This window comes from Anopheles arabiensis, chromosome 2 (genome assembly GCF_016920715.1).
Source record: "Anopheles arabiensis isolate DONGOLA chromosome 2, AaraD3, whole genome shotgun sequence".
Taxonomy (NCBI): Eukaryota; Metazoa; Arthropoda; class Insecta; order Diptera; family Culicidae; genus Anopheles; species Anopheles arabiensis.
In genome coordinates this window covers 76,428,179-76,447,719 of record NC_053517.1, presented here as the reverse complement: position 1 = coordinate 76,447,719, position 19,541 = coordinate 76,428,179, and the positions used below count along the sequence as shown (strand labels likewise).

The 19,541-nt window shown below is 42.7% G+C and overlaps 1 protein-coding gene across 1 annotated transcript in view; it reads right to left on the bottom strand.

The window, feature by feature from the left end:
* Nucleotides 1-217: 217 nt before the first annotated feature.
* Nucleotides 218-19,541, bottom strand: part of LOC120897400 — a 74,454-nt gene continuing 55,130 nt past the window's right edge. The window contains 5 exon segments of the mRNA XM_040302248.1: nucleotides 218-9,619; nucleotides 9,687-9,884; nucleotides 9,952-10,047; nucleotides 12,491-12,639; nucleotides 13,131-13,322. Of these exon segments, the coding sequence (XP_040158182.1) occupies nucleotides 7,001-9,619; nucleotides 9,687-9,884; nucleotides 9,952-10,047; nucleotides 12,491-12,639; nucleotides 13,131-13,322 (3,254 nt within the window). The 3' untranslated portion in view covers nucleotides 218-7,000.

The window sequence follows — 19,541 nt, the reverse complement described above, 5'->3', positions numbered from 1 at the left end:
ACTTTTTTCCTCATTATTACGTAAATTGTGAACAAATGGATCTAATGGATCTAATAACGCTCATATCTTGACTTAGATGGCGAAGTGTACGGCTCATCCGAAGGTGGTTAAGCAGTCGATTGTTTCAGTTTGTTTTTTACTTCAATTGTAAACGTTCAGCCTATCTTTAATGTGATATTCATATTTCTCAGACAAAAAATACACCAACAAAAGGCAATGAAAAGGCGTGGAAAAAGAATTTTATTTCTGTCACGATCGTGATATGATCTCTGCCTGGGTGAAGATGATACTGATAGAGAGTGTGTGTTTGACTGTGTGTGGGTATGTTATTATATGAAGATGTGGAATTTCATAACTATGTTCCTTTAGTTACACACCTTGCGCATTGTATCACACCCTACGCTTATGACGTGCACGTGTGGGAGAGTTTTTGTTCTTTAATTTGCCTATTTTCTTGAAAATTATTCATACTAAGAGCTGAGTTGTCGTTAAAATATTGCGCAAGAATTCAATACTTATACAGATTGTTTTATAACTTTCTGTTTCTTGACTATCCTGTGTATCCTGTGAGCTGTTTCTTTGTATCAACGGAACACTTACTTTCCGAAACTAGCCACACAAAACCATGCTGCATCCACTGGTATTTGTGTTACTTCTTTAGATAACTTGCATCACAAAATGTAAATATGTCTAAAATAATGGGGAATTTTTTCGCAACATGCACAAAATATATCATCATTAGCTGGTTGCACGCATTTGCGATAAAGTTGTCAAGTTGTTGTAATGTTATTCTTTAAGCTATAACTCTTTTTGAAACATATTTTCATGCTCGCCGACGGTGGAAGAATTAATTAATCAGCTCAGAATCGGCAGACAAATTGCTTTAAATTCAGTTTTCAATTTGGGATGCTTAATAGGGCAAACTTATATGTAACAGTGAAACAGATGCATTAACAGTAACATAATCTCTTAGATATATCCTTTGGTTCGTGTTCTTTATTTCAGCTTTGTCCAGTTTTGTTATGGTGGAGTTTTTCTCTGATTGTGATTGATGATTGCACAGTTCTACAGTATAGTTCTCTCGAAAGTGAACGGTGTTAGTACATTGATGCGTATGATTTGATGCGGTGCGTACGTGTATGGGCATGGGCGAATGTTTGAAGCATATGAGAATGGGGTTTTCCCTTTTCGAGGTTCGCACTACTAACAATTACTACCACACAATCATAACACATCGTAACACATCGCTGTATGTTATTTTGTTTTAGTGTTGTGTTGTTTTTTTAGGTTTTAGGTTGCCACATTTAAAATGTTCTTGCTGCTGTCACCACATCCTACTAATGGGGAAGGGTTGCATTACGCTGTGTTACAGTACATCTACGTCAACCCGCTACAACAGCGCCCTCTACTGCCGCCATTTACTATGCATTATTCCGAAAGGCTAGGCAATCGTTCCAGCACGGGTACTAAACACGATCCTCCTCAACCCACACACACATCCACACAAATCCAGTTCTCGCTATAAACATCATTGACGGGGAACAATACATTAAAACATTGCACGTGGCACACGGTGCAAGCACGGTGGTAGTGGGGATGTTGTAGTGTTTTATTTTTGCTTTGTGCCGACGCTATCTTCCTTCTAACCCTCGTAGACTACCAACGTGTGTGTGTGTGTGTGTTTACAAACTACATTTTACATCGCGCCAGGGCTGCATCCATTATCCTTTTTCGGTAAATCATCATCAACATTATGCTCTAACCATTAGTTTATCACATACAGTTTTTGTTGTGTTTAATAGGGCTGCAATGCAATGCACAATGGAAAACGAATAAACAAAACCACTTTTCTAAAATCATCATTCGTTCAACAAAGTTTGTGTAACAATTCGTGTTATAGATAGACACTGCAAGAGGGGCCACGGCCGCTTTCCGATCGGGGGAATAGGGCAACACGCATCTTGCACACATCGTGCGTTAACTAAGAGGCACCCTCTTCGCTACTAAATGGCTCCATTTTGTCGCGTTCATGTTCTCTCGATAAGGCAAATGTGAAGGGTTTGATAGACTTGCTGCTACTGCTGCTTCACTAAGAGCGATAATCTCTGTCTGCGCACTGTTCGGTAAATTGGTCGAAACAAATCAGCTGTATGGGCTAACGGAATGATAATTTACGGTTTGCTTAAACCTATCGGAACAATGTATCAATGTGTAGGTTGTATGTGTGTGTGTGTAAAGCTAAAACAACGCAACATTGCGTCCAGACGCGCATCCGCCATCTTCATGCTGCTAAAACTGGCGCGATAAACGAAGACCGAAGCCAGATGTTGTGTTTATGTGAAAACGTGATAAAAGGATCTGTTCACTCCACTGCTCCAATTCAAGTGTTATAGCGAACTAAATACACGCACACATATACACAAATGTGCTTCGTCCACTGTACTGTACCGCCAAATATAATTGTCCAGACGTACATGGTACTTGTAGTTGACTGTTGTATGTATGTGCCTGCTTGTGTTACGGTATACTAAGGACTTAATTTACATCACATTCATTAGTATAGCTTGGGGGGTTTTTGGGTGTATAAGAGGGGCCAAACATGGTTCAACTTTCCCGTTAACCGCATCAGCAATCGTTTGTAAACCCAATAATGTAGGTGCGCTACTACCGACGGCCCGTATGCCCTAGCAAAACAATAATAACGGATGAAGCTTCCTGTTTGCGTGTGTACTACTTCTGCTACTAAGTGTGACATCATCGTGCGCTAGTGACGTGAGGATGGATTTGGGGAAAATGAGGCGGGGCTTATATGCGTGTATTATTACTGGTTGCCACCGTCCATAGTGCGCATCGTGTTTTGTTTTAATTTTATTTTAGGCTTGGTGCGTTTTTCTACATGAGAGTATCCTATTACGCGTATATCGGTATATAGTTAAGTAGAGAGTTGCCTGGTACGTGAATAAAAATGTAGCGTACCTGCCTCCTCCCCAGTATGGGATACAAACGGTTACTGTAAGCTCTGGTACTGTGTGTTGTGGTATGTTACGCTGGAAACGATGCAAATGATCTGCAAACCGTTCATATGTGAGTTTTTTTTTATTCATGACGCTCCTTTCTTCTACCATGACGAAATGGTTCCCAATAAAATGTTATCTGATCTGAGGGGAATGAAGAGAGGAAAAAATGGATAAACAGAGGTGACACTTTTACCCCTAAAGATCGCTACCGGATAAGTAAGGGTTCCGTCTACATCGATCGACTGTGAAAAGCGTTCCGTAGGCTGTACACCTGGAACAGGTGGAACAACAATCGGTTCGCCTACAGCGATGCACCATAAGAAAGAAATGCGGCATAACGTTCATTCGCTAGTAAATCAAACAAACCTGTGGTTGAGCTGTGTACGCTTATCACCACTGACACCATGGTAGGTGGTAGATCCAAAACCATTCGTTCTAATTTAACCTTCATACACATTTAGCTAAGTTAACAAAAGGTTAGCTACAAGTTGAGGAAAAATACTGGGGTGTGAACGCACCAAAATAACGTTACCGTAGGGTGCAGCAGGAGGTTAGAAATACTACCAATCAGCAATGTACGTTTTAGTGAACAGTTTAATAGAAACTCTCTGACAGCTGCACTACCAGCTGAAACAATAGTAGGATAACGTTAGGTGGCAATGTTGCGCGGCATTGCAAACGCTTCTACAGCGCTTCTGGCTACAGCACTTCACTACGATTCTGTGGTGTATCTATGTAGTTTGTTCTATGTATCGTACTTTTAGATTGCTATAGCTGTTACTACTAAATCTAGTGAGTTATGTAAGAAACGCTCGAAAGCTCCTTTTGTTAATGCTGTACTGTACTGATGTAAGCTACTGTTTGGTCAGCAAGTCAGCAGGCTGCTTACTATTGATAGCCTGTAACAAAACAAGATTCACTGTTTTGTGTGAAAAAAAAAAAATCGTAACTCAAAATGTACAACAACGGATAGCTGCTATTTGCTTTTGCAAATTAGTTTAGACTTCTCTTTGAGACTCTGTACCTCTTTTGGTCGAGCGAAATGAGCGCGAGCAGGTGAGTGATGCGAACATCATGATAATGTTAAAATCATGACACATTCAATGGAAGTTGGAAAAACTAAATATTTAAATTAATCATCATAACAAGTTTTCAATTATGTTTTTTTCTGATTTTTTTTAGATAAAAATATGTGATTTGATTGACTGAATCCATTTAACAAAAAATACAATAAATTTAGATGGTTCATTGCTCATCGCGCAATGCTCAATGCTCATCGCTCAGGAGTACACAACGCACTAATTCAGGTGAGCGAAGCAATTGAGGTAACTCTTTCGCTCACAACTCGACACTCGGTGCGAGTTGCACAGTAAAGACGACAGACATGGAAGTCATATGTAAAATATCAGCAGCTTGAAATGATCGTAACTTTTATGTGTACATCCCCTTAAGACATCCTTCGACGGATACCGACAGGTGAATAGCTCCCGCTTTATCAATACCAACATCGGATATGCTAGTGTTTGATAACACGATTGAATAAGTTGCTGAACCAAGAATACCATTTCTAATGCACTATTGTATTAGTGAACTTTCCTTACCACTAGCATATGCACAGTGGCTTCACTCAAGAGCGCCTAAATTAACAAACAGTTCTTTGTAGGAACTGCCAATTAAGTCTTTGGCTCAGAAGTTGGAGTCTTTTTGAGATTAGCTACCAGTGCACATGATAGTGGTATAGAAAATTCTTCTACATTTTTTACCGCGTTCGTAGTATTCGGGCAAATCTTGCACTGGCCGCTGATAAATGCCATTCTATCGTTCCAGTATATAGTGGAAGTGGTCGTTGGTTTGGCGAAATGGGAAAGGGGGGAGCACGGAGAGCACGACTTGCACGGCTCGGAGGTGTGTGTGTATATGGGCCCTATTCGGAACACTATCACAAAAGGGATTTTCTCTGTCCCCCTGTCCAAACGCATTTCAAAGCGTTGGTGGCGAAGGATAGTCCGTTTTATTCCTACACGTGGTAGTGGGAGCAGGAGGCATTGCAACGCTCGAAAGCCATTTCACAGTTTCACCGTCTACTGTGCAGCCTAAGGGAATGGGGAAAAGGAGCTTTCGCTAAGAGTGTATTAAATTCAACCTTTGAAACTACCCCAGAAGTTCGGAAAACTAAGGCTAGATTGAATGAAAGCTAAGCTAAATTTGGAACTATCTGAAACCTAGAGGAAAGTTAGGAAGGTGTCGACTTGTACTAGCTACAGAGACTATTATAGGGCTAGACTATAAGAGGATTAATCTTCTCTACAGTAGGGCGTCAAAATGTGCGCAAAAATGACTTAATGTATGAATGTCTGCTTGTGTACCCAGTATGTACTATTGCAACTGAGTGTGTCTGTTCGCAATGGACTATGAAGACTCTGTATGTATTAATGTACACAATGTATGCCCATCTTGCCATTGTACACCAACAATGACTTGTGTGACGCAGCAGATGCCGGGTTGATTAGTAGTTGATATTTTTGGAAAGATTCTAGTAGCACGGAAAAAAGGCTCAACCATTTCGTTCCGGTTTTGAGATATTTAAAATTTCCTAATGAGCGTAACGTAACACGGGTGGGTATGTACAGGTAACGATGGATATTAGATATTACATTGCTGGCTTGCGCCCTTTGATGTGTTTGGTTTTTGCAAAATTCTATGCTTCAAATGTTAAAATCGGTCTGGTTAGACATGGTACAACATTGTGATCGCAGATACAGATCCGTTAAGCAAGTAGTATGTTCGTTTTTGTATTATTGTTTTTTTTTTGTTTTGCGGAATGTTACTCTGTTCGTTTACTTTTGAAACTCTACCTAACAGTAACAGGAAAATTATACCATCGTACAACCAATTGGGGACTCGAATGCCAAAAACACACAAGTGTGAACTGTATTGTACTCCAGTTGGATACTAGACAATCCCTTTCTTGTTCCTAGGCTTCTTTCGACAAAAACTTCCCCCAAAAAACAGGTTCTCCAAACTAGCCTTGCGGTGCAAATGTCAATATCAAAGATGTGGGTGCGCTTGTGTACAGGACCAGGGATTGGTTCCTATCAAACTTTGCCTTAAAGGATGTGTTTGCTACCTCCATTAGTGCCAGTCTGCCTGTAATGATTTCGCTTGTTTTGGTCTGCGGATGCGGTCGTGTCGAATTGGTTTTCTTTTTTCTTCTTGCTCTTCTTCCTCTTGTTTTACCTCATATAAAAAATCACTCCCTCACAGCGGGAGAAAAATGTATCAAAATCGATTTTGTATGTTTGTTTTGCGAGTAGTGGCAGAGTTTACACTAATGAAACAGATGAGCGAGACTTGTTTGTGACTAGGAATAGGGGAGGGTGGTTACATCCTCGACTTCCTCGGCGTTAAAGGACACTGACATAATGGTACACTGATACAAAGAACATCGAAAGACACCGAATGATGATGAGACAACAATATGATGCGGATGCGACTTGTGTGCGACGTGATGCAGGATCGATACGGTCATTAAAATGGCAATCGCTTTCGGCTATGCTTTGGTTTGGGTTTTGGGGGTTGTACGCGGAATTGGTATATTCGGGTACGAGGGGTGTGGGTGGGAATCATCACCCATCGAATCTTACTGGCCGTTAACCAATCCCCACATCTTCTGCAAATGTGTCATCTTCTGTCATTCAATAACAGGCGTTTCATTCGATGGTGGACTGTCTGCGGGAATCTAGAGGAATCTGTAGTTGTTTGCTGGAGACGACTTTGGGAAGAGCAACAGATGTTCGATGCAAACGGTGTGAGTGTGTGGTGCTTGGTGATCTGATGTGATCTGTGACAGGTATGTGAGGTGTTTGTGTGAGTGTGTGTGTGTGAATTCAGTACTTGAGATATTTGGTGTGTCGCCGCGTCTTCTTCACTACTGGCAACCCGTCCAGCCGGCCATCCGAATAGTACGAACAGTCGAGCAACTTTCACCAGAATGACAGGGGGCGTGAAGTGCTCTTCAATTTATAGCGCGCCCGCCGATAGTCCTGCGCGTCGAGCCGGTAGAGGGGCGATATTTTGACGCCCGTTTTCTCCGGTATGATCTGGAACCGTGCCTGCGGGTCCTTGGTGGACTCGGGCCGGGCGGCATTGCGTCGCGCTGCGGTAGCGATCGACGCAACGGACGGTTTGGTGGGATGCACCGTTAGCGGGCGCTTGGTCGAGGACGGATCGCTACCGGTCGCAGCCGGATGTCGATCCGTGCCGGCACCCAGCGGCCGGGCGGCCGAACTTGCCACAATGTTCATCTTTTTGGCGGGAATGTTTTTCAGATAGTTCTGCTCGACGTGACAGTTCAGCGGCGAGTACTTGTTCGGTTTGTAGATGGAAAAGATGTTGTTCAGGAAGCTGATCGCGTTGCTGTTGCCGCTGATCGTATTCCCCGCTGGGTCGAGCGTCTTGGCACTGGTCGATTCGTGCGGTGCCGCTGTCGTTGATCTCTTCTCCTGATGATGATGGCCGGCATCTGCCACCAGCTCTCCGTACAGCCGCTTGTCACGATCTGCCGGATAGACTTTGTGTTTCGACAGCTTACTTCTGCCTGACTGGTTGGTCCGATGGCGATGACTATGGCTGTGATTGTTCGACTTACCGATACCTCCCTCTCGGTAGTGGTAATGGTCACGATGATACGGATCATCGTCGTGGTAGATGTCGATAACTGTGCCGTTGTTATAGCATCGGCTCAGGTTTACATTCTTAACCTTCTTGGAAGGTGCGGCAGCCGATCCTGCTCCAGCCATCGCACTACGACCCGCCGTTTTGCGCTCTTCTAGCTCGCTCGGGGAGGTTGGAGACGGTTTTTCCAGCTCTTCCCAGTACTTCTCAAAATCGAAGTTGAAATCCTCCAGCTCCAAGTCGGTCGAGTCCGAGGAGGTGTCATCGAACCGGTTGGGTGGTTTTACCTCGAGCATGCTTTTGTTTTTCGCTGGAGTGGTAGGTGCCTTGAGAAGAAACCGTCCGCCGTCTTGCAGCTGCCGATGGTTACGCTCGATGCAGCAGTTTTGGTTGAAAAAATCTTCAAACGATCGTCGATAGTTGTCGGTATACTCAACGTCGGCGAATTTGGACGCGCGATCCAGTCGTCCGTGGAGCAGTTGCTTCGACCGCTGCCGATCTCTGTACAGATCGGCTACGTGGCCTGGTCCGATGCGCGATGGGTGACCGTACAGTTCGCGTGCCACTCCACCGTAGTCACCGCACGCGATGGAGTGACGATCCTCAGCATACAGCGTGTTAAGATCGCTCTCTATTTCCTCGTGCTCATCCCGATCACGCTCATCTTCGTCCTCCTCGTTCTCGCCATCCTCGTCGTCATCGTCGAACAGATCAAAGTCCTCCTCCATAACGTACTGCGGCCGTAGTGCAATAGCATCGCCGCCTTCTCCTGCTCCGGCCCGCAGATTGTTCCGATTGCGCAGGTTCCACTCGCTGATGATGTTACTGTTGTTATGACGGTAAGTGTTATTGTTCGCGCTATGAATGCTGTTATTGTTAACGTTATTGTTGTGTAGATTATTGTTGTTGTAAAAGTTTTTCTCATCCTTGCTGAAGCACGTCTCGTTAAAGCAACCCTCCCGATCACACATCCGTACCACCGCCCGCTCACCTTCCCCATTGCGTCGACGATGGCTCGGAAATTCTGGCATCTCGAAGCTGTTACGATTGTACAGCTTTGCCATGTTAAAACCTACGCCCATGCTGCCCGACGTGCTGAACGAATATGACTTTGGTATTTTGGGACACCGCTCAGTCCACCCCTCGCGCTCCTGCCCGTCGCCCAGCTCGTCGATGTCCCGCATTCGGTTCACGCCGAAGCAGCAACTGTTCGATTTAGGATAGTTGTGCCGACGCTCGAAGTGACCGTCGATGGTGAAGATACCGTCATCCTCCAGCCCGGCCATGCTCATGTTACCGTTGATGTCGCGTCCCCCACCAGTGCCGCCCAACCCGTGTGGCCCACCCCGTCCAAACCCGACGCCCAACTCGCCGTCCGAATTGTCGATCGATTGATTCGAATAGATGTTCTCCGTATACCAATTCGGCTCTAATGAAGTTTTCCGTGGCCGTGGCCGCTTCACTGGATAATAGTTGAAGTGATGTCGGTACAAAATGCGCTCCTGGTTGTCGTACTTTAGCCGGTGCTCCACGTTGTACTTGTGGGCCTTCATCATTTCCATCTTTTTCTCCCGGAACTTTTCCCACTTCTCCCAGCTGCGATCGTACGATTTGTGGAAGTTGTTGCGACTCTCGCGGTGATAGTGATGGCCACTGGCGTGACATTGGTCCTTTGGCTCTCGGCTCTCATGCCGTTGCCCACTTGCAGCAGCAGTAGCTGCTGCTTCTTTTCGGCTTGATTTTGCAGTCGTGCTTGTCCCCGTGCTCTTGCCGGTAGTTCCTGTATGCTGTCGATAATCTTTATCACGATCCCGGTCGAGTTTTTCCTCTTCCGGTTGTCAGACCTCCTGTAAGTACTTGACCGGACAGACACCCTGGCGGTTGTCAGCCGAACGGACCATAACCATGCCGTTCACTTCATCACCGACCTGTAAAATTAAGACACAGGTGCAGAATTGGTGTTGATGATTTCAATCACTCTGGTGTATAACAAACCTGAATAACGATCTGATCACGCAGCAATGTTAGCGTACCGTCTCCACGTTCGTTATCCGTCACCTGTAGGTTGTGTGTTACTTGCAGCGGCTTCTCCGATGCAGCCAGCTTGGCGCAGTATTTCGAAGGGAAGTAGCCTACCTTCCCGAGACACTTTCCCTTCCACCAATCCGGATCAGATGTATCGATCACAGTGACCTGTAATGATCACATATTTATCATCATCACTCTGTTAGCTCATCCATTTGTCACCAGATTAACGTACCTTGTATCCTGCTTTCAGATCCAATTCATCCTGATGCCGGGACTTGAAGTTGTACAAAACAACGTAGAGGTTTGTTGGTAGGAGACGATGAGATTTCTGCACAATAGTGATGAGAAAAATGTAGTTTTTAAGAATGACTTTTCGATGTTTGGTTTCATGATGCCTTATTCTAAATGTACAGTATCTTTGCCCTCATCTCTTAAGGTAATAAATGCATTTTTTTTTGCACGACAACCGTTGTCGGTCAATGCCTACCAGCACCACTAGTAGCTTATTGATTACCCATAACAAGATAGTCAGTCCTACGTGTCCATTCATAGTCCATTCGGGACTTGAACTCATGACGGGTATGTTGTTAAGCAGTACAAGTTGACGACTGTACCACGAAACCGGCCAAATGCAAGCTTTAAATAAAATTTAAAGTCATTGGTTCAAATATACAATGGGCTATGTTTCTCCATGTTCAAGAGCCTGACTATGCTGTTTATATGGGTAAACCAATTAAATTACGGTAGTGAAGTTTATGTTTGAACACAAGGAAGGTTGTACGTACTAGAATGAAGTTAACTCAAATACTAGGAGAGTAATAATTGAAGTTGTTTGTATATTTAATTACTTCGGATTATTTAAGGTCTGTTTATTATGGTTTAATCAATCAATTAGCTAAGTGAATGACGTGAATATAATTACAGCTACAGCTGGAGATCCTAGCTTTTCCGATCGTGTTTGATTGCTCATAATTATATATTTTTATTTATTTATTTATTTATTTATTTATTTATTTTATGCTTATATGTTATGCAGCAGCGTAAATCTCTACAAATGAACCCTCATTGTTTGCCTTCTTCAATATTGATTTAAATCAAATTATGTCTTTAAAAACTAAATGATAAATAATCCGAATGAATAATCTTGAGACAATTTAAACAAAAAAATGAAAAAAAACTACGTTTAACGTTTAAAGCCATTGCTATATGCTGCATCAGTAACAATTGGCACTTTTAGCGTGTAAACTATCATTTCTCTAATTTTTAAAGTCTATTTTGTCTATTTAGTCTATTTCAAATTCATGAGAATCATTTTTTAAATTTAATGTAGGACTGACTATCATGCTACAGTAATAAATAAGTCACTGAAAGCCAAGCCCATTAATGGTACAGGGAGGCCTTGACCGACAACGATTGTTGTGTCAAAAAGATGAAGAAGAAGGAGGCTTCAAATATGCAAAAGTATTACAGTATATATATATTAAATATTACAGTATATATTATATTAAGTATTCAATTATTTTTTTCCTTAAAGGAACATAACAAGATTTTTAGGTTTCTAAAATTTGCAAAGATCCCTAATTTGTTTAAAAAGTTTTTACAAATAAACAAACTTTATATTAATTCATTCCAACGATTTTCGACTATTTACGAAATGCTCAAAGAATTGACTAAAGAATTTTTTTTATAAATTTTCACGTAACTTAAATATTGAATTGCAGTGTAGCGTAATTACTCTAAAAGCAATAATACGTTTGTAGCTTCTCACTGATCAATTGTCTATGATTTACAGGGGTTTCCAAGTTTCGAATGTAAACGTTGTTATTCACCTATGTACGCGGTTTGTTTTGTTTATTTTTATAGAGACTTTGAGCCAATTGGCCTCCATCATCGTCATATATTTTTTCAGATTGATTTGCAACACTTCTCAAGTTGGATTAATTTTGACAGTTCTTTGTGATGTGTTGAAAATCCCAATGTTAAAACTGAAATTTTATTATGAAGCATATACACCCTGGATACAGGGTTTTCCAATCCTGTTTCGAATGTAGACATTGTTATTTACCGCGTGTAAAATGTTATTCCACATCGATCTGATTCTTCAGCATGATTTTCGACACTTCAACGGGCTGCTGCCATCGTTGTTTTCACCGAGGCTTGAAGCCGGATCTAGTCACCCGTTGACAGGTGAAGTGTTGAAAATCGTGTTGAATAAATTAAAAATTATTATGATGAAAATGAAATATCAGAGTGATGTGGAATAACTTCTTGCGCGCGATGAAAAACAATGTTTACATTGGAAAATTAACATTGAAAACTGATTTTTCATTTCATTTTCATCATCATAATTTTTAATTTCTTCTACTTGATTTTCAACACGTCTCAAGCTGGATTTAGTCTGACAGTTCTTTGTGATGTGTGGCGTGAAAAACTGAAATTTTAATATGAAGACCTTTGACCTTTGACCTTTGTTTAATAGACCTTTTGACAGCTGTTGAAAAACATCTAAGCGGCGAATAATTATGTGCACATTCGAAAGTGACTTGGAAAACCCTGCATGTTTTAAAGGAAGCCTCTTTCAAGTTTTTTTTTAATTTTAAGCTAACAAGCTTTATAATCAATAATCAAAATGCTGGGAAACAGCGTAAGAAAACCAACGTATCTAGCGGAATGCACAAGAAAGAGATAGGGAAAGATTGCAATCATTTGGCCATTTTAAGCAATGTGAAAAATGCTACCGGGTTTGAATCCAATCTTGCCCGGCAACTCACCTGATTTTGACGAACCGGCGACGGGCAGGGAGAGGTACTGGCCGAAGAAAGGCTTTTTTCGATCTCGTCCGGCAGATCGACGGAACCGGTCTTCATGCCACGCGTAGCGTACAGGAATTTTCTCTGCGTACCCGATGGGCTCGACGGTGCTGTTGGTGCGGGCGCGGGTATATCGATTCGATGCAGTAAGACAAGAAACGGAATAGGGTAAAACTTTACTATCGCTTGTTATTTAGGCTATGCCCCGAACACACACGATTTGGTGCGCGGTGCCCCCGCAACGCGCCAAATCGTTTGATCTGTACCGCACGCGGTTGCTTCAGTGTGCAGCAAAACGAAATGTGGTGAAGGTGGTGCGCAGAACAAAACGAGGACGGGGAACGATGGGCGAAGGGGGTGAAGGAAAGTATGTATTTTTCAAATGTTTCAAGGCATTCGGGGCAAGTGTAGCGAACAGAAAAGGGGCCGGGAGCTGAGCGACGCACTACAGGAAACGCAGCGCAGGAAGCACCGATAGGCTCGGTTAGAACAACTAAAACACCATTGACAAGGGGGCAGGTGGGCACGGGGAAGGTGGTCTGGGGGGCTATGATACATTCTTTCCCAAAAGGCAAATCCCACCCCACCGGCTAATACTTACAGTGTAACCTACTATTGTTAGATGGCGGCGTGCTGTGTTCTAAGTGACCCCCAGAACCGCCGTGGCCACCGTGACCGGTCGGTCCCGGAAGTCGCCGTCGTATTTGCCCATGCAATTCGGACGATTCTGGTGAGTCCAAGCTGAGTGATTTCATTCTAAGGTTCAGCTTTTGGCGTCGAGGTGAATGCGGTGCTACAAATGTTAGGTATTACACAGGGTACACAGGGTAAAGAATTATTTTACGATTAATTTACGCAGCGGCCAAAACGAGGGCGGCGGGCAGGGAGAACTTGTTCCGGACAAAACAAAAGCGATCAGGAACGTTTAAAAAAAAGCTAAGAAGCGATCAGAAACACAAAATGTCTAACACCGTGTGGTAAGCAAGTGAGCACATGCAACACGACAGCAGCATGTTTGATGGGTTGGCCTGCAGTACGGCCTGCCTTGGGGGGATTTTGCACGCTGCTACTGGTGGGAACACGTTGTGTAGGCGACTCTTGGCAGCTTCCGGTTGCCAAAGAAGCGAGTATGGGTGTGATGGATAAATCGATCGATTGGTTGGTGCATGTTACTCGTTAATGTGGCGCCTATATTTTGCATCAGCTCAGCAGCAAAGCAGTGCAAACACGAGTTTTTGGATTGGTTTTTGGAACGAGTTCCTCGTGGTTGATTGGCACTTTGCCGGGCTAGTGGCCTAAAATGTTGCAAACACTTTTATGCCTCTAACGTGCGTGTGTGTAGGAAAGATGATTGTGTGCTGCTAATTCACTGTGCTAAACTAAAACACAACATCCTTGAAACAATTTACAGCTATCCAAAATGCACACGTTTCACACGTGCAATCAAAAAAAAAAACTCATACAAAAAAGCGTTGGCAACGTAGTGTGCAGAAGTGGTACATGCATTTGCTTTTTTTGCTTTTTTTTTGAAAATGTAATCAATGAAAACGCTACTGCTCAATTTAAATCATGTATTCGGATCGAGGGATGAATCGGCATTTTTATGCTCCAGTAAGCTCCGATACACTCTTTCCACGCGTACATCATCGATCAACGCGTGTGCCGTCAGCGAAATGAGGTTGATTATTTGAAGCCATGATATATTTGCATTATTCAACACTGATTATAAAATCATACAACGGGAAAGCCGAACGACGATGGTGAAGGGCGGCAGTGAGCGCAGCAAAATCGCGACATGATTTATGCTCACACGGCTACCCATGCAGATGAGCTAGGTTCCCGGCTGCTGCCTGCCTGTGTAATGCCGCGGCGTTGGCCGATGAATAGAGCCGTCGATAGGCGCTATTTGGCGGAATGACAGTGATATTTTGGCCGCACGGCCTTTTGTTTTCTGATTGTTAAAAGCATTTTGGTGTCGCCAGCGTGTTTTTGCTTTGGTTTTCGGTTTTACACAACGGTTGATAGGGATATAGGGAAAAAACGGGAAAGGAAATATGAAAGTTCTACGTGCACATAAACGGTATCCACATGCTGGAGCAAAATTGTGCAACTACATACATTACAAATATATTACAGCTTATGGTACGCGAGATACATTATTTAACAACTGAAATAAAACAGTTAAATTACAATGAAGTTAATGAAATGGATGTATGGTGGAACATCTAGTTATGGTATGGAGATATGAAGTTACAGTATCAGTTAAATGCGTGTTATGGAAGTATTGATGTAGAACAGTTATAGTGTGTCGGGTTTAACCAAATAGGAATATTTGTTATTTCTCTAAACAGTGATCCTATTAGAATATGTTTAGTTTCATTACAAAATAATTATTAACTTATACTGCAGGGTGTAATGGAAGTTATAGGCTGTCACTTTTTTAGGCTTATAAAATATTGAAATTTTCAATAAACAAAAACACATATTGTTATATTTTCTCAACCTGACATACATTTTAGTAAGTCGAAACATGTATCAAAAAGTATAGTCGAAAAATGTACATATTCAGTAGTACATCGATTTAAGTCAATCCTTATTTTTAAAATGCAATCAAAAATATTAGTAAGTGGTTTTTGTACTAAGTACATAAACAAAAAAAGTTGTAAATAATCCAGAACTGTTATTGTTCTACAGTTATGGTTTAATAGAAATAAAAAAAAAGTATGTTCATTTTTTACCATATTGATATCTTCTTACTATCACAAAGTAACTACTGTAACTTCATAGACAGAAGAAAATCTGATAGAAAATCTGATCTGATAGCCTGTAATTTTCAATTACTAGAATTAGATTCAAGTTCCTACTCAAAAAATGGCAAAACAAGGTTTATCATTTATCCCAACGTGCATTAAAGAGATCTGGTGATGGAATCCAGAATCAAAGTGTAGTCCAGGTGGTCTCATAGCATGTTTTTTTTATAACCAAATTTAAATATCACGTTTTCACCGAATGGGTGAAAACTTTTATTCAAACAAGCTTTCTGGAGGCTTGACGAATACACAAAACACTCTTAAAATCTTCATTCAGAAGCAGAACCTGTATGTTATACCCACATAGATAGCTGCTCAGAAACTGTTATACAATGCAAACAGCTGACAGGTTGAAATTTCAGCCTACCAACTTAAAACGGAAAGGACCCCAATACTAGTTTTCTCTGGTAAAATTAGAAAATGTATGCAATATAACAATCGACTCATGGGTCAAGACAAAAATAGAAAACCTTAGACATCAAATTTTCATTCGATAATTCACACTCAATCAAGTGGTTTTGCTCGCAAAGATATCTTTGATATTCGTTCGATTTATAACTGTAGCAATGCTTTAAAATGTATCAACCTTAAACAAATGTTTAATGCAATCACTTGAAGCATGTATGTAGGTGTGCCCACGCATCCGACGTGTGCATAGACACTTGCCGTAAAATTGAAGCACCTTAAATAACCGTTCCATAATATTTGGCATCCAAAACAGCGTGTGCGGGCTCCATTTATTTGCATCTTTTCAGCAGCACCGAGCGGCAGATGGCAGTCTGTGGACTTTCTTGTCATATTTAATCCTCATTTTCTTTCATTATTCGAATGCTGTGCTCCTTCCACGGAGCTCGCACATCGCAAAAGAAACAAACAGGCGCTCTTGCTCGGGCCGTGGTAATGGAGGAATCGCACATCGCTTGCGCTTCATCTGCTGTCGCAACGCGCGTCGGTGTGCGTTCGTTATGCGAAGAAAGGTGCAGACAAGATGAAACAAACAGGGCCCGGCGTGAAGCATAATGGGCAGTATGTTTGTTTCTTTTGTATAATACGTATTTTAATGATCCGGATCCCAATCCATCGAACCATCGTACCGGGACCGATGGAGCACGAGGTGAAGTTTGTGTGAGAGAGATATAAGGAGTGGGACAGGAGAAAGACGCGCTTTCGGTTCGAATGCGGATACCAGTGGAAAGCTCGTATAATTTGTGCAAATACTCTCGAGATCAAATTTTCATATTCAACTTAATGTGTTTCCGCTTGTATCCGGGCGGCAGGAAAGCAGCCTTACTTCATTTGCTTACGAATGAAGGTAAGGGAAAAAGCTTATCCCAACCGCCCAACAACCGTTCCGGGAAACCGGAGTGTGGGAGAAAAATGATGGCCAGCAATTGAAACATTAAGCTGGCTTGTAAGAACAGGCATTAGGTGAAAAAGGGAAGCAAAACACTAAACAGGAAAAGAACACCGAGTAAGCGGAAGACAACAGCAGTGGAGCAGAGATAAGAAGGAAGGAATAGAAACATGTAAAAACAACAGCACAGAATACGTTGAGTGGTGGTTCGGCAGACAAGACATTTAAGACCAACAACGGTACAACAACGGTAGAGGCCCCGTAGTCGTGGCCTACGCTAGAAAGGATGGAGATCAAGGTGTCGTAGAGGCAAAATGAACTGCTTGACAGCAACTGTTCGGGTTTGTTATCCCTTTATCGCACTCGAGCACGGCTTGAACGCGAAGGGCGTTCTGTGGATGTGATGTTTTTCGGATTCGGAACAAATCAGGCCACGAACCCTTTGGCACGGTTGAGGGTTGCGCTATATTTATTGCGTTTCTTCGGTTTTCAGTTTGTGCAGTTGACTCACTGTGCCGGCCTATTGCTGCGTCTAGGACGAATATTATTATTATGTGCGATCGTATGTATGTGTGGGTGTGTGTGAGTGATTGTGTACGCAATTAGAGAAAACTGTAATGCTCTCCAAGGCAGCATCGTGTTATTGTTGTTGTTCGTTCCATTATTGGAGGGACAAAAATGAACAACAACTGAACGGGTGTGTATGTGTGTGTGTGAGTGGGGTTCTATTGGGGCTGGTTCGTGCTTGGGTAGCATTAGTGAAGACTTCGCTATTCGTATTTATCACAGTCCGTTCGATAACCGTTTCGCTAATCTGTTTTTCCTTTGCCGGGAGAAATATATGTGTGTGCATGTCCGTGTACCAGGCAGCGATATACTTTAGCCATCTCTCATGCATTTGAAATCGAAGATATTCGTTTGGGTGGATACAACAAAAAACCGTACCACCACATCGCTTATAAACGTTCCGTTCAAGGGATGTAGATCGATCGATCTGAGCGCAATGCAAATGCGTTGACGGCAAAGCAGGGATGGGATTTTTTCTCTATTTTTGATCGCATAAATATGAAACCTAAAAACTATCCCGATGAGCGATATCTAACAGAGAAATTAGTCGTTCTAGGCTACTGGTGCGAGCTGTCTGGCTGCGAGCGGATTCGGGACGCAAATGTCAAACCTTACCCTTGCCAAAGCTAAAATTGTAACTGTCGCAACTAACTGGTGTCCTAATCCAACGTGTCCAAGGAACAATAACTAAAACGAACTGCTTTTGCTCGGTTTAGGAATTAAAATCAAAATCCGATCCGGGTTTGTCGCTTGCTTTACACACAAACACATGATGCTACGTAATCAAACATTGCAACGCAATGCACCAAATTAACAACTTTTATTCAAACGGAGAGGATAACAAAACAGGGCCACTGCAACCATATTAATTCGTACAGCACAGGCATCTCGCAGAGCGTGTGTTTGCAAGCGCAAACTCGTGTGCCGTGAAGCACACGGGAGGCGTGTATAGCAAGTCATACAATAAAAGAAAAAGATATCATCTGATTTCGATGTGTTTATCTTCCAGGGGTGCCGCGGCTCGTGTCTCAAACTGGCAAGGGGGAGTAATGTTGCCAAAACAAAACCTTATGCTAAGCTTGTGTCGGTGAAATTGTCCTTTATCTGCTTGCTTAAGAGTAAGAATCATCGTTCAACACGTGAGTATTCTGTCAGGCCGCCTATACCTATACACCGTCCGATCGTGACGTTCACTTCTTTCGCTTGCCATCTTTTTTGCCCGATTGCATCTCCTCGGGCGGCGGTTCTTCCACCACGAAGCAAAGTGGCTGACCGAACGGACGCGTCGAAATCATAATGTCATCTTCTTCCGCTAAAACAATAAGGAGAAAGAGAGTAAACATACACGATACGATTACATCAAGCGCTCAATGTGAGGACAATGTGGAAATTGGACAAAGAGTCAGGGAGAAAGAGAGTGAGAGACAGTCCAAACCATTCATGATCAAACCACGCTAATGATGCGGTTAGTAGTTGCGCCGTCACAATCAGAAAGCAGCATAGCTTGGTTAATGGTTAATGATCGCTCAAGCGATCCTTCAATTAGTAGTTAAAAACTGCACACAATAACGCTGCAACGGGTATAACGGTTGTGTTAGTAAAAATGGAAAGCGGAACTTCACTATTTCTCTCACACACACACATATATGCGCACACACACACACACACAAACGATTGTGTGGCAAATGCTTTTGTCAATTATTGGCGAACGTTTTGCAGCCTGTTCGAGCCTGCAGATTTGTGCCGAATGTCGATGGCAACGATGGCTATGGCAGTCGTTATTGATGGCGGCTGAACAATGGAAAGATCTTGCACTGAGCGATTTCCCGACGAACAAAAGCCGTTCCCTGCGTGGGGGAGGGTTTTGAATGACTGCAGGAGGACTTTGTGAAGCAAGAAAGTACGTACAGAGAAAGAGAAAGAGAGAGATAGAGAGGTAGCGGGTGAGAACGATGGGTAACAAGACAAAGAGCATGAAGCGAAGGAAAAAGAGTCGGGAAATCATCTGTAGAGCATCTAATTGGTTTTCCATCATCCTTACCGTGGCTGCACGTGGGCTGCCACCACTGCCACTATGGTACACTGCACATCGGCCAGAGCGTGATACGTGATCGATCAATCGATGTCGAATGTATGCGTGTCTATGTGTCTATGTGTATGGTACATCTATGGTGGTGCGCAACACACCAACAGGATGTGGAATGGATGATGCCTTGGGCATGGTTTTCCTGGTACTTCTAGCAGTGGAGGTGAGGCGTACATAAAATCACAACACACTCAC